This window comes from Oncorhynchus masou, chromosome 27 (genome assembly GCF_036934945.1).
Source record: "Oncorhynchus masou masou isolate Uvic2021 chromosome 27, UVic_Omas_1.1, whole genome shotgun sequence".
Lineage (NCBI taxonomy): Eukaryota > Metazoa > Chordata > Actinopteri > Salmoniformes > Salmonidae > Oncorhynchus > Oncorhynchus masou.
Window position 1 is genome coordinate 46,297,043 of NC_088238.1, and position 15,288 is coordinate 46,312,330.

The following is a 15,288-nucleotide window of genomic DNA, read 5'->3' on the forward strand; positions in this document are numbered from 1 at the left end:
GTGAGCGTGTGGTTCTCACAATGAGAAGCCCCATTGAAAGCAGACATCGCGCTGAAGACATAGAAACTGTTCCCAGGTCTGTAGGTGCTTGGGAAGGGTGGGGGCTATAACGTCAAAGTTGGCCCAACTTTTATGATGACAAGAGAGAGTTTGGGAGAATGACTGCCCTGAGAGTTCTGCTTTACATACAGACATAATTTAAACGGTTTTAGAAACTTTAGAGTGTTTTCTATTCAATAATATTTTTTATATGCATATATTAGCAATTTTTGACAGATTTCTTTTCTGTTTAATATGGGCACGCAATTACTCCAAAGGGGGCAGCAGACAGCCCTATCTTTAACAGGTTGGTCCATGTGTAATGTGATATTGCACCCCCTAGCCCAATTGTCCTTTGTGTATTATTTATATATACTTGTGTTCCCACATGTACTTCCTGTATTGATTACCGTAACACGTTCAGGTCAATTTTGCAGGACTTTACATGCATTTAATTTATAAAGTATAAAGTGTTACATATTCAAAGACAGTTTTCTGGGTTTTCACATTATAAACAAGTCTTATTTTAGACAGAAAAACGTGTCCAAGCACTTGTTTCTCATTATCGTCGTGTTTTTTTCCCAGTTCCTGTAAAAAGTACAATTCCTGTAAAAAAAGAGAAAGTTTTTTACCCATAATACATTACTAAGAGAAGATCAAAGATGGCATCAAGGTAAGCGAGTCTTCTCTCTTTTATTATGTTTTAATTTGATAATTGTCCTCTTACACACCATTTATCCATTTTAGATTACCATAACGGTGTAATATTTATGTTTGAGAATAATTCTTGAAAATATTTACAGTATAACAGATTAGAAAGAGCATGAATTGATGATGTAAGTTTTTTAGCTGAGTCATAATGGCTTGGTTAGCTAAATTTGCTATTGGCCTTCTCATTACCGTAATGCTCATTTATCAATACCATGCCATATGGTTGTCTGTTACAGTAATTCAAAGTTCAGTTACGGTAATGATAGAAACTGTTTCTGATGCATGCACAATGTAACTCCATCATACTATGTGCGCAACAGATACACTGCTAACCAAACAACAGTTCAAGGTGCATGCACACTTGAATTAAAGGGCAACCGCACTGCAATTATTTACTTTTTTCATGTTTTTCCCAGACCTAGAAAAAATGGTCTCCTGATGGGGTTTAAGCATTGTTAGCACATCCAATTTTGTTGTTATTTTATTAGAAGTGTGATTTTGAGAGCAAAAACCTGAAGGAAAAAAAAAAGAAAAAAATAATTTTTTAAAATAATTTTTCAAAGGCACATTACAATTAAAAATCCAAAGTTTATCTGTTGTTTTTAGAACACCAAAAGTGGTGTTCGGTCAACAGATGTCCCCATCCTAGACCATATGTTTTGTAAATCCGGCTCAGCTATAACAATGCAAACAATTCAAAATGAATAAAAAATAATTTCCAGACTTGTGGTGTTTATCTTTTCCACTGACCACTAAACTTATTGGTGTTCTATTAGATTGTAATCTGTCATGGTCCAAGCATATTGATTCTATTGTTGTAAAGATGGGAGAGGTTTGACTGTGATAACGAGATGGTCTGCTTTTTTTAACATCACATGCAAGTCCTGCAAGCTCTGGTTTTGTCACATCTTGACTATTGCCCAGAACAGAGCAGCACATCTGCCCCTCAAAAGTCAATAACATGCAAGTCAGTCTCTCCTGGTTCAGAATGAAGGAGAGATTGACTGCATCCCTGATGGTCTTTGTAAGATGTGCTGAAAGTACCAAATTGTCTGTTTGGCCAGTTAACACATAGCTAAAAACCTATACCTACCCCACAATACATGTAACTAGGGGGTCTCGTCACAGTCCCCAAGTCCAGAACAGAGGCTGGGAGATGCACAGCACTGTATAGAGAAATGACTACATGGAATTATCTTCCACCTCAGGTAACTTAGGAAATCAAAATCCGTTTTAAAAACAGATAAAACAAACCCTCAAGGAACAATGCGGACTGAGAGAGACACACATAAACCCAGACATTCTTATAATTAGACTTTTTTTATTTTCTCCTTTTCACAAGATGAATACAAACCCCAAGCCAGCTGTATGTCTCAACGCCAACAGGAAAAGATCAACACCATATAATTTCCAGGTCTTATTTGGTGCTTATCCTTTTCATTCATTGTGGGGTTTTTGCATATAGGTGTGTCTACACAATAAATGGCATGGGATGTGGATTTAAATGGATAGTTAAATAAACCAACATGTAATTTGTGTTAATTTTATTTAACCCTTATTTTACCAGTTAAATTGACTGTAGTCATTCTCATTTATAGCAATGACCTGGGGAATAATTACAGGGGAGAGGGGTGATGAATGAGCCAATTGGAAGCTGGGGATGATTAGGTCGCCAGATTGGGAATTTAGTCAGAACACCAGGGTTAAAACCCTTACTCTTAAGATAAGTGCCATGGGATCTTTAGTGATCACAGAGAGTCAGGACACCTATTTAACATCCCATCTGAAAGACAGCACCCTACACAAAGCAATGTCCCCAATCACTGCCCCAGGGCATTGGGATATATATTTTTTTAGACAAGAGGAATGAGTGCATCCTACTGGCCCTCCGACACCACTTCCAACAGTATCTGGGTCTCCAGAGACTGACCAGGACCAACCCTGCTTAGCTTCCGAGGCAAGCCAGCAGTGGGGTACAGGGTAGTATTCTGCTTGCTTCCTTACCCTGTAAGCAGTCTATTAACAAGAGAACACAGCAATCCTTGCTTGGGTTTTGTTTACCTGGTCACGGTCTCCATCTTTTTAACATTGATAGCACAAAACCAATTTAACTGACTATCTGTGATATTAGCATATTTCACATTTCATGTCCAAATCATCTTAAACTAACTGTATTGAGCTAGACAATCAATTTTTGGCACTGGGATGATTTGGACATGGAATGTGAAAATGCTTATAAAAATTAGGGATATCCACTTGCAGTGGTTTTGTGCTATAAACCAAAGCATGGACTGCTGTCTTGCCTTGTCCATTGACTGCTTACAGGGTAAGGAATCCAATGTACGTTTGTAATTTCGGGGTGATCTATCCCTTTAAGTCTACTTTTGAGACATAATACTACTTTTGAGATGTGCAAACATGTGCCAAAATTTACATTTTTTGAGTGTAATGCCCCTTTAGTGGACGTGCAATAATCTAGAAACGTGCAATAATCACAGAAATCCAGCGCTGCTTGAGCAGCACAGAAGAAAGGAAAGAGAGAGGTATAGAGAGAGGAAAAATTGCAGTCATGAGTGGTTTCAGAGTTGGAGTGCTGATCTATGATCGATTGCAGAGCTCCCACTCCGGACACTCTTAAGCAGTGCAGTTAGGGTCCTCGGGGGAAAAACTCATTTCTGTGCCTGAAAGAAGAACACACAAAAAATAAGCCCAAAATGCACCACTAAAATGAGTCAAATCACATTTCCTATATCTCTTTTCCACTCAATCAATCTAAACACATTTACATTTGAATCATATAGCGGTCACTACTATCCAGAGTGACTTGGTGTTAGTGCATTCATCTTATGATAGCTACAGTAGGTGGGACAACCACACATCTCGGTCAGAGTAAGTACATTTTTTCTCAATAAAGTAGCTATCAGCAGTCAGTGCTAGCAGAGTGCTAGCTGAGGGGGAAAAAGTCAAGTGCGAGTTCACAAAAGGAAAGTGATTTCGTATTAAAAATATACACTGCTCAAAAATATAAAGGGAACACTAAAATAACACATCCTAGATCTGAATGAATTAAATATTCTCATTAAATACTTTTTTCTTTACATAGTTGAATGTGCTGACAACAAAATCACACAAAAATTATCAATGGAAATCAAATTTATCAACCCATGGAGGTCTGGATTTGGAGTCGCACTCAAAATTAAAGTGGAAAACCACACTACAGGCTGATCCAACTTTGATGTAATGTCCTTAAAACAAGTCAAAATGAGGCTCAGTAGTGTGTGTGGCCTCCACGTGCCTGTATGACCTCCCTACAACGCCTGGGCATGCTCCTGATGAGGTGGCGGATGGTCTCCTGAGGGATCTCCTCCCAGACCTGGACTAAAGCATCCGCCAACTCCTGGACAGTCTGTGGTACAACGTGGCGTTGGTGGATGGAGCGAGACATGATGTCCCAGATGTGCTCAATTGGATTCAGGTCTGGGGAACGGGCGGGCCAGTCCATAGCATCAATGCCTTCCTCTTGCACGAACTGCTGACACACTCCAGCCACATGAGGTCTAGCATTGTCTTGCATTAGGAGGAACCCAGGGCCAACCGCACCAGCATATGGTCTCACAAGGGGTCTGAGGATCTCATCTCGGTACCTAATGGCAGTCAGGCTAACTCTGGCGAGCACATGGAGGGCTGTGCGGCCCCCCAAAGAAACCCACACCATGACTGACCCACCGCCAAACAGGTCATGCTGGAGGATGTTGCAGGCAGCAGAACGTTCTCCACGGCGTCTCCAGACCCTGTCACAAGCTCAGTGTGAACCTGCTTTCATCTGTGAAGAGCACAGGGCACCAGTGGCGAATTTGCTAATCTTGGTGTTCTCTGGCAAATGCCAAACGTCCTGCACGGTGTTGGGCTGTAAGCACAACCCCCACCTGTGGACGTTGGGCCCTCATACCACCTTCATGGAGTCTGTTTCTGACCGTTTGAGCAGACATGCACATTTGTGGTCTGCTGGAGGTCATTTTGCAGGGCGCTGGCAGTGCTCCTCCTGCTCCTCCTTGCACAAAGGTGGAGGTAGCGGTCCTGCTGCTGGGTTGTTGCCCTCCTACGGCCTCCTCCACTTCTTCTGATGTACTGGCCTGTCTCATAGTAGCGCCTCCATGCTCTGGACACTACGCTGATATACACAGCAAACCTTCTTGCCACAGCTCGCATTGATGTGCCATCCTGGATGAGCTGCACTACCTGAGCCACTTGTGTGGGTTGTTGACTCCGTCTCATGCTACCACTAGAGTGAAAGCACCGCCAGCATTCAAAAGTGACCAAAACATCAGCCAGGATGCATAGGAACTGAGAAGTGGTCTGTGGTCACCACCTGCAAAACCACTCCTTGATTGGGGGTGTCTTGCTAATTGCCTATAATTTCAACCTGTTGTCTTTTCCATTTGCACAACAGCATGTGAAATTTATTGTCAATCAGTGTTGCTTCCTAAGTGGAAAGTTTTCACAGAAGTGTGATTGACTTGGAGTTACATTGTGTTGTTTAAGTGTTCCCTTTATTTTTTTGAGCAGTGTATATTTTGGGGGGGCGCTGTGGGATTATTTACGATACTATTTGAAGATGTAGCATTCCAGACATTTTTAGAAGATGGGCAGGGACTCTATTAAGACGACATATACTATTATACAGACTACTGGTGTATATATATATATATATTATTTTATTTGATGACGGGAACATGGTGGTATGGTAACACAATTACAGGACAGGTGGTGAGGGTAGGTAACAACATCTCCTCCCCACTGATCCTCAACACTGGGGCCCCACAAGGGTGCGTTCTGAGCCCTCTCCTGTACTCCCTGTTCACCAACGACTGCGTGGCCACGCACGCAGATGATTGTGGACTTCAGGAAACAGCAGAGGGAACACCCCCCTATCCACATCGATGGAACAGTAGTGGAGAGAGTAGCAAGTTTTAAGTTCATCGGCATACACATCACAGACAAACTGAATTGGTCCACTCACACAGACAGCATCGTGAAGAAGGCGCAGCAGCGCCTCTTCAACCTCAGGAGGCTGAAAAAATTGGGCTTGTCACCAAAAGCACTCACAAACTTCTACAGGTGCACAATCGAGAGCATCCTGGCGGGCTGTATCACCGCCTGGTAAGTCAACTGCTCCGCCCTCAACCGTAAGGCTCTCCAGAGGGTAGTGAGGTCTGCACAACGCATCACAGGGGGCAAACTACCTGCCCTCCAGGACACCTACACCACCCGATGTTACAGGAAGGCCATAAAGATCATCAAGGACATCAACCACCCGAGCCACTGCCTGTTCACCCCGCTATCATCCAGAAGGCGAGGTCAGTACAGGTGCATCAAAGCTGGGACCGAGAGACTGAAAAACAGCTTCTATCTCAAGGCCATCAGACTGTTAAACAGCCACCACTAACATTGAGTGGCTGCTGCCAACACACTGACACTGACTCAACTCCAGCCACTTTAATAATGGGAATTGATGGGAAATGATGTAAATATATCACTAGCCACTTTAAACAATGCTACCTTATATAATGTTACTTACCCTACATTATTCATCTCATATGCATACGTATATACTGTACTCTATATCATCGACTGCATCCTTATGTAATACATGTATCACTAGCCACTTTAACTATGCCACTTTGTTTACATACTCATCTCATATGTATATACTGTACTCGATACCATCTACTGTATCTTGCCTATGCTGCTCTGTACCATCACTCATTCATATATCCTTATGTACATATTCTTTATTCCCTTACACTGTGTATAAGACAGTAGTTTAGGAATTGTTAGTTAGATTACTTGTTGGTTATTACTGCATTGTCGGAACTAGAAGCACAAGCATTTCGCTACACTCGCATTAACATCTGCTAACCATGTGTATGTGACAAATAAAATTTGATTTGATTTGATTTTCACTGTCTGTGTTCTGAAAGAGGGAGAGAATGTAGAGAAAGAGGAGAAAGTACCATAGATTTCCTCTTCACTCCAGTCGCTGCCTCCCTCCCCACACCATTTCGTATAGACTGCTTTAAGCTTGACTCTGTACTGGCATCTCTGGTCATATGAAACCTTCCCTGGTACATGTTCCAATTGTATTTCCTTACCCTGGAAGAAACATACACAGAACCATGAGTGGAACTCAAAGTGTACTATTTGACTGACACACCCATGCACGCACACACACGCACACACACAGCAGATGTCCAAAGCCCTTTATTCTAACACATTCAGTAGGTCTGTAAAAACAATGCAAATACTGTCCAGTGACTAAAGCTCTATTTTTATTGTTGTAATTCGCATACGTGACTGGTGTCATGTTGACAATAGCAGAACGCCCAACCCCTCATCTGACACATATTCTGTCTGCAGCCAGCTAATCTTTAGGCCTCATTATCTGTGTATGTGTTTATGGATCATTAAGTATTATTACAAAACACAGGTTCGTAAAAGTTCCCTGTTGCAAAATAGATTTTTATCTCCGTGAGACTAACCTGTATAACAATGGCAGGACTGAGTGGCGTGCAGTGCCTTTGGAAAGTATTCAGACCCCTGGACTTTTTAGACATTTTGTTACGTTACAGCCTTATTCTAAAATTGATTAAATTGTTTTATTTCCCCTCATCAATCTACACACACTACCCTATAATGACAAAGAAAAATTTGGTTTTTAGAAAAAAAAACTTCAATATTACATTCACATAAGTATTTAGACCCTTTACTCAGTACTTTGTTGAAGGACCTTTGACAGCGATTACAGCATCGAGTCAAATCAAAATCAAACTTTGTCACATGCCCTGAATACAACAGTGAAATGCTTACTTACAAGCCCTTAACCAACAGTGCAGTTCAAGAAAGAGTTGAGAAAATATTTACCAAATAAACTAAAGTAAAAAATAATAACAAGTAATACAATAAAATAACGAGGCTATATTCACGGGGTACTGGTAACGAGTCAATGTGCGGTGGTACAGGTTAGTGGAGGTAATTTGTACATGTAGGTATGCTTGAAGTTCATAGATAATAAACAGCGAGAAGCTGTAGTGTAAATGGGGGTGTCAATGTAAATAATCTGGTGGCCATTTGAGTAATTGTTCAGCAGTCTTATGGTTTGAAGCTGTTAAGAAGCCTTTTGGTCCTAGACCTGTTACTCCGGTATTGCTTGCCTTGCAGTAGCAGAGAAAACAGTCTATGACATTGGTGGCAGGAAGCTTGGCCCCAGTGATGTACTGGGCCGCACGCACTACCCTCTTTAGTGCCTTATGGTCAGATACCGAGCAGTTACCATACCAGGTGGTGATGCAACCAGTCAGGATGCTCTCTATTGGTGCAGCTGTAGAACTTTTTGAGGATCTGGGGACCCATGCTAAATCTTTTCAGTCTCCTGAGGGGAAAAAGGTGTTGTCGTGCCCTCTTCACTTGGTCTTGGTGTGTTTGGACCTTGATAGTTTGTTCGTGATGTGGACACCAAGGAACTTGAAACTCTTGACCCACTCCACTACAGCCCCGTCGATGTTAATGGGGGCCTACTCGGTCTGCCTTTTCCTGTAGTCCACAATCAACTCCTTTGTCTTGCTCACATTGAAGGAGAGGTTGTTGTCCTGGCACCACATTACAAGGTCTCTGACCTACCTACAGACTGTCTCATCGTTGTTGGTGATCAGGCCTACCACTGGTGTCGTCAGCAAACTTAATGATGGTGTTGGAGTCGTGTTTGGCCACACAGTCGTGGGTGAACAGGGAGTACAGGATGGGACTAAGCACACACACCTGAGGAGCCCCAGTGTTGAGGATCAGCGTAGCAGACATGTTGTTGCCTACCCTTAACACCTGGGGGTCCTTAGCTTAGCGATGAGCACTATGGTGTTAAACGCTGAGCTGTAGTCAATGAACAGCACTCACATAAGTGTTCCTTTTGTACAGGTGGGAAAGGGCAGTGTGGAGTGTGATTGAGATTGCGTCATCTGCAGATCTGTTGGGGGTGGTATGCGAATTGGAGTGGGTCTAGGGTATCTGGGAGGATGCTGTTGATGTGAACCATGATCCGCCTTTCAAAGCACTTCACGGATACCGACGTGAGTGCTACGAGGTGGTAATCATTTAGGCAGGTTACCTTCGCTTCCTTGGGCACAGGGACTATGGTGGTCTGCTTGAAACATGTAGGTATTACAGACTCGGCCAGGGAGAATTTGAAAATGTCAGTGAAGACACTTGCCAGTTGGTCTACACATGCTTTGAGTACACGTCCTGGTAATCCATCTGGCCCCACAGCTGTGTGAATGTTAACCTGTTTAAAGGTCTTGCTCACATCGGTTACCGAGTTATCCCACAGTCGTCCAGAACAGCTGGTGGTCTCATGCATGCTTCAGTGTTGCTTGCCTCGAAGCAAGCAGAAAAGGCATTTAAAAAGAAAGGAGGACCAAGGCACTCTCCATATAATTAATTAAAATGCCTTTATTTGTATGGCATGTTTAAAAGAAACAAAGTTTACATGAAGAGTGCCTTGGTCCTCCTCTCTTTTTGATGACCAATTTACCACTTTTACCAAAGAGCACCTTCTAGCTACCAAAATGTACTATTGTGTACCTTAGTAGCGCTTCCCTTCCTCATCTTTCTACTAGAAAAGGCATTTAGCTCATCTGGTATGCTCGTGTCACTGGGCAGCTCATGGCTGGGTTTCCCTTTGTAATCCGTAATAGTTTTCAAGCCCTGCCATATACGATGAGCATCAGAGCCGGTGTAGTAAGATTCAATCTTAATCCTGTATTGACGCTTTGCTTGTTTGATGGTTCGTCTGAAGGAATAGCGGGATTTCTGATAAACATCCGGAATAGTGTCCTGCTCCTTGAAAGTGTTAGCTCTAGGCTTTAGCTCGACGCGGATGTTGCCTGTAATCCATGGCTTCTGGTTGGGATATGTACGTACGGTCACTGTGGGGACGATGTCGTCGATTCACTTATTGATGAAGCCAATGACTGAGGTGGTATACTCAATGCCATTTGATGAATCTGTAACATATTCTGGTCTGTGCTAGCAAAACAGTCCTGTAGCGTAGCATCCCCGTCAGCCGACCACTTCCGTATTGAGCGAGTCACTGGTACTTCCTGCTTTAGTCTTGTTGGATATGATGCTAGAAGCTTGGCACACCTGTATTTGGGGAGTTTCTCATATTCATCTCTGCAGATCCTCTCAAGCTCTGTCAGGTTGAATGGGGAGCATTGCTGCACAGATATTTTCAGGTTTATCCAGAAATGTTAGATCGGGTTCAAGTCTGGGCTCTGGCAGGGCCGCTCAAGGGCATCCAGAGACTTGTCTCGATTCCACTCCTGCATTGTGTTGGCTGTGTGCTTAGGGTTGTTGTCCTGTTGGAAGGTGAACCTTCGCCCCAGTCTGAGGTCCTGGGCGCTCTGGAGCAGGTTTTCATCAAGGTTCTCTCAGTAATTTGCGTCGATCCTAACTAGTCTCCCAGTCCCTGCCGCAGAAAAACATCCCACAGCATGATGCTGCTACCACCATGCTTCACCGTAGGCATGGTGCCAGGTTTCCTCCAGATGTGACGCTTAGCATTCATATCAAAGAGTTCATTCTTGGTTTCATCAGACCAGAGAATCTTGTTTCTCATGGTCTGAGAGTCTTTGGGTGCCTTTTGGTGAACTCCAAGCAGGCTGTCATGTGCCTTTCACTGAGGAGTGGCTTCCGTCCGGCTACTCTACCATAAAGGCCTGACTGGTGGAGTGCTGCAAAGATGGTTGTCCTTCTGGAAAGTTCTCCCATCTCTAGATAGGAACTCTAGAGCTCTGTCAGAGTGATCATCAGGTTCTTGATCACCTCCCTGACCAAGGCCCTCCCCCGATTGCTCAGTTTGGCTGGGTGGCCAGCTCTAGGAAGAGTCTTGGTGTTTACAAACATATTCCATTTAAGAATGAGGGAGGCCACTGTGTTCTTGTGGACCTTCAATGCTGCAGACATGTTTTGGTACTCTTCCCCAGAGCTGTGCCTCGACACAGTCCTGTCTCGGAGCTCTCGGAGCTCTACGCACATTCCTTCGAAGTTATGGCTTTGTTTTTGCTCTTAACTGTGGGACCTTATATAGACAGGTGTGTGCATTTCCAAATCATGTCCAAATAATTTAATTTACAGCAGTTGGAGTCCAATCAGGTTGTCGAAACATCTCAAGGATGATCAATGGAAACAGGATGTACCTTATCTTAATTTTGAGTCTCATAGCAAAGGGGCTGAATACTTATGTAAATAAGGTATCTGTTTTTATTTTTGTTAATTTGCAAAAATGTCGAAACCTTCTTTCTCTTTGTCATTATGGGTTATTGTGTGTAGTTTGTTTTCATGGATATATAAAGGGTGACATAAATAAATAAAAATATCCACACATCCAGGGCTTACCAGAGACTCTTGACACTTGTTGTATTTTAAGATGAAATTCCAGCAGTGGACAGCGCCTATGTCCGGAGTGTCCCAGCTCAGGATGAGATTCCTACCTTCCTCTGTGATCTTCACCTTAGGGGCCGGGGGCTTGACTGAAGGGAATCAGACATATAGTATAACATTAGATAAATGAGAGTATTATTAATAAACAGTATTGCATACTTGAGAGAATAGTCGTATCATATAATTACTCACTGGTTGGTCTACTTTCATAAAGATATAGCTTTTTTTATATTTTGACGACTGTCACGAACGTCGTCTTGAAAATGACCGGACCAAGGTGCAGCGTGGTCAGCGTACATTTTTCTTTATTTTTAAACGTCGCCAACAAAACAATAAACAAAAACGAACATGAAGCTCCGTAAGGCTATACATGAATTAAACGAAGACAACAACCCACAAATGAGAAAAGGCTGCCGAAGTATGATTCCCAATCAGAGACAATAATAGACAGCTGTCCCTGATTGAAAATCATACCCTGCCAAAAACAAAGAACCAGAAAGCATAGACTTTCCCACCCGAGTCACTGACCAAACAAACAGAGAATAAAAGGATCTTGACGGTTAGGGCGTGACAAACAACATTTGTACTGACTTCACTTCCTGAGGTAAATGTGTTTTGAATGTTTTTCAGATCATACCATGAGGATATTGTAAACATTTGTTTTTAACTGTTAAAAAATGTGGTATGGAGTTATTCTTACCATGATATCTAGGAAGCACCAGGAAGTTATTCTGTACAGATAAGCCATCGAGAGTCCCATTGACCTTGAAGTAGACGTCATATTGAAGGAAGGATCCTCTCAGGTGACATCCTGTCCTCTGACCATCTCTGTACTGGTACTCACTGCATGCTGCTATGTGGGAGGGACCAAGGTACCTGAAACATAAGGGATGAGAGGGATGACAATCTGTCACTGCTCAGTTAAACCGACACAGCTCAACTGACAAATATTCAGTGTTCCAGGAGTTATTTTACCAGTTCTGTTGTTATCCGTTGAATTGGGTAGGGATGTATTAGGGGATTTTGACAGGAAGTAGAATAGTTCTCACCCATAGTAGAGCTGGAGGTCTGAGGCCTGATTGGCTGGGAGCCAGCTGCAGTTCATGGCCTTAGAGGAGTAGAGGGAACACTGGAAGTTCTTCACCAACTCTGTTATAAATAAATAAATATATATATATACTGTAGTCTGTTCTCTCTCAAATATATATATATATATTTGAGAGAGAGAGAGAGAGAGAGAACAGACTCATGGCAGACTACAAAAATAGGATCTGACAAAGAGAGAGATGGAGATTTAAATGTTGACCTATTAAGGTTTTCCATCCAGCATAGCCTTAAGCTGTGTGGCTGTTTGCTCACCCCTTTGTTCAATATTTGATTGGATGTACAGTACCTACCGTAAACTAGAATTAAATGCAAGGGAATTTCAAACATGTAAAACAATATTAAATCGCAGCACATTGTTCATATTACAGTAGACACATTGGATACAGTTCAGAGGGGTTCACCTGTCCCAATTCATAAAGGGAAAACTCCTTCCACTTAAGCCAACTTTTCACTCAGTCATGCAATGATTTCAGAGGGAGACTAAGTGAAAATTCAAAGTTAGGATTTGCCCCAGTGATTGTTACCTACCTGTGGGTTTAGTGATGGATTTGCTGACAGGTTTGCTTATGGTTCTACCTGTACAGTGTTTGGGGTTTGTTTGCACTGTGTAATTCACTGCATCTTCTGTAGAGAGTCTATACTCTTTATACAACTTGAAAGTTGTCTCTACTTTGGGTCTCCTCTGCAAAGAAAAATGTTATTTGTAATTTCAAATTCAGTGTTTTATCTTAGATTAATATGGTGTATATTAATTTGGCCGACAGGTTAACATCACTTCATAGCAGATGTTTCTCATACTTTAAGATGTTATAATTTATAAAGTAGCTATAAGAAAAGTTTTGAAATTGGTGAATAAATATTTTACTTGGCTTTTGATATAAATTTAATTGCGATTCATATTTTGCATTTGATTGTTTTCTATTATATGCGTGAATATGTGTCCCCATTCAGTCTATGCGTGCAAACCAGTCTGTAGTTAAATAAATTCAAATTAATATTTGTATTAAAATAAATGTCCCTTTCGTTGGCCCGGGTGAAACAGTCGACTCACCTCTCCGATCGTTGTAGTGATCATGTAGTTCACCTTGCACGGCGCGTATACATTATTTGGTGCGTTCCACGACAGCTTTATACGGAATTCAGACTCCCACGTCAATGACAGGTTGAGCGGCTCAGGGAGAGCTGAAGAGGTGACAAGAGACGAGCAGTGTAAACTACTCTGTATGGCAATGTGATGACCGACTGCTATATATATTGATCCACAAATCTGTTTGGAGTATGCCCTACTTAGAATTTCTGAACAATATGACTTACGGGGGCAAAGTAACAACAACAAGCATAACCCATATGCTTTATAGTTAGGCTACATCAAAAAGAATAGGCAAATAATCATAGCCCGTGTCAAATTAACGTTACAATGGATGCAGATTTGGCTCGGGAATCCAACATGTACTTTCATTTTAAAAGGCTTTCCTACTGAAAATGATTAAACAACTTCTGCCACATACAGTAGGAAAGGTAATGTAAAGTTCACACAATTGCATTACCTTTCTCAGCTGCAATCTCTGTTGAGACGAAACTAATAAAGTATTGTAGAACCAAGATACATTTCAAATGTTTCAAAATCATGTTGTCCTGCATGGAATTCCAAAGGTAAGGATCTCAGAATTGTCAAGCAGTGGTCTCCCAAACTGAGAACAATGCAACTGCCTCAGATCTGATTGGTCACAGGACAGTGATTGATGTCTCGATCACAGTCTTATGAATTTTGTCTTGCTGCTTTTTGCTCTACGTCTTGCTTGTCCTATGTTGCTATTGTCTATATTGTAATTGTTTTTAATAACCTGCCCAGGGACTGAGGTTGAAAATTAGCCGGCTGGCTAAAACCGGCACTTTTCCTGAAACGTTGATTAATGTGCACCGTCCCTGTAAAAATAAAAATAAACTCAAACTCAGAGGTTATAAAAAGATCCGGAGTACTGCTGGTAATTTGTTCTACCTGAAAAGTGATGAATATATATACTGCTGGGAATAGGGCAGGGCAGTGTGTGTGTGTGCAACCAGACATGTTGATTCTTGCCAAAGCAGGATTCATGCAGATTAATCTCAAGTCATTATCTTGTTGTCGGAAAACCAGCTGGTTGCCACATCAACACTAGCTAACCTTTCCAGCAAGCCCTTCACAGCGAGGTGGCTTCTTACAGGCAGAAGGCAAGTTCTTAACTGACTTTTAAAGATGGAATCCTTAATGCCTTTACAAAAAAAGATTGCAGTTTTGAAACTGCCATAAAAGTGCAGTAACTGAAGTCAACTATTGTATTTTGGACATCAAGGTAAAGAAGGTTTGAAGTTGGATATTCAACGGATATTCGCGCTTTCAAATGTAGTTTGAAAGCTATTGACTTGAGCCACAGGCTCCAAATTAGTGTCATTATGTTGGAAAGATTGCGCAGGACATTGCACAGGTCTATTTTCACGATTTGGACATTAATTCACTTTCCAAAGCTAATAAACATGTGGAAATGTGAGCAGCATTTTTTATTCCTAGTTGAATTAGTTAGGGAGCGTGAACAAGGTACAAACTCTTTTTACATTTGAATTTCAATAGCTCCTTGGTCATGTGACCTACTTGACCCAAACAAGGTTCAGAATGTCCACTGACTAGACCTTCATATCACACACTCTGATGCTTGTCTACTTTCATCTCATGCTATTAGACTTAAATCTGGAAGCTTTGCAGGCCTTCATTTCACATGGGTGTTAAACGTTTAAGTTAAATGTTCCAGCCTCTCAATAATTATCTTTCACATGGACACTGAAAAGATCCGCAAATGGCTGTATGTGGAATGGATCAAGGACAAGAGGTGTTCGAACAGAGGTGCATAAATTAAGGGGCACAGGTAGGCATCATGAAAAATAATGTTTCATATGCTCTTTTTA

At 41.9% G+C, this 15,288-nt stretch overlaps 1 protein-coding gene across 1 annotated transcript; it reads right to left on the reverse strand.

The window, feature by feature from the left end:
* Positions 1-2,055: 2,055 nt before the first annotated feature.
* LOC135516315 (interleukin-13 receptor subunit alpha-2-like) lies at positions 2,056-14,338 on the reverse strand. Its single transcript, XM_064940498.1, has 8 exons — positions 13,896-14,338; positions 13,400-13,530; positions 12,877-13,030; positions 12,291-12,390; positions 11,942-12,117; positions 11,197-11,330; positions 6,765-6,903; positions 2,056-3,431 (listed from the first exon to the last, which is right to left on the reverse strand). Exons 1-8 carry the CDS (start codon positions 13,987-13,989, stop codon positions 3,385-3,387), a joined length of 975 nt encoding a protein of 324 aa, XP_064796570.1. The 5' UTR covers positions 13,990-14,338; the 3' UTR covers positions 2,056-3,384.
* Between the last annotated feature and the right edge of the window lie 950 nt (positions 14,339-15,288).

Bases quoted from the DNA above. Each gene is read 5' to 3' on its own strand.
- LOC135516315 (XM_064940498.1), bottom strand. From the start codon at position 13,989: ATGCAGGACAACATGATTTTGAAACATTTGAAATGTATCTTGGTTCTA. The intron at 12,118-12,290 runs GTGAGAACTATT...CTTATGTTTCAG, and splicing joins GACCTCCAGCTCTACTATGG to GTACCTTGGTCCCTCCCACA. The intron at 6,904-11,196 runs GTAAGCCCTGGA...TGTTTCTTCCAG, and splicing joins ACAAGTGTCAAGAGTCTCTG to GGTAAGGAAATACAATTGGA.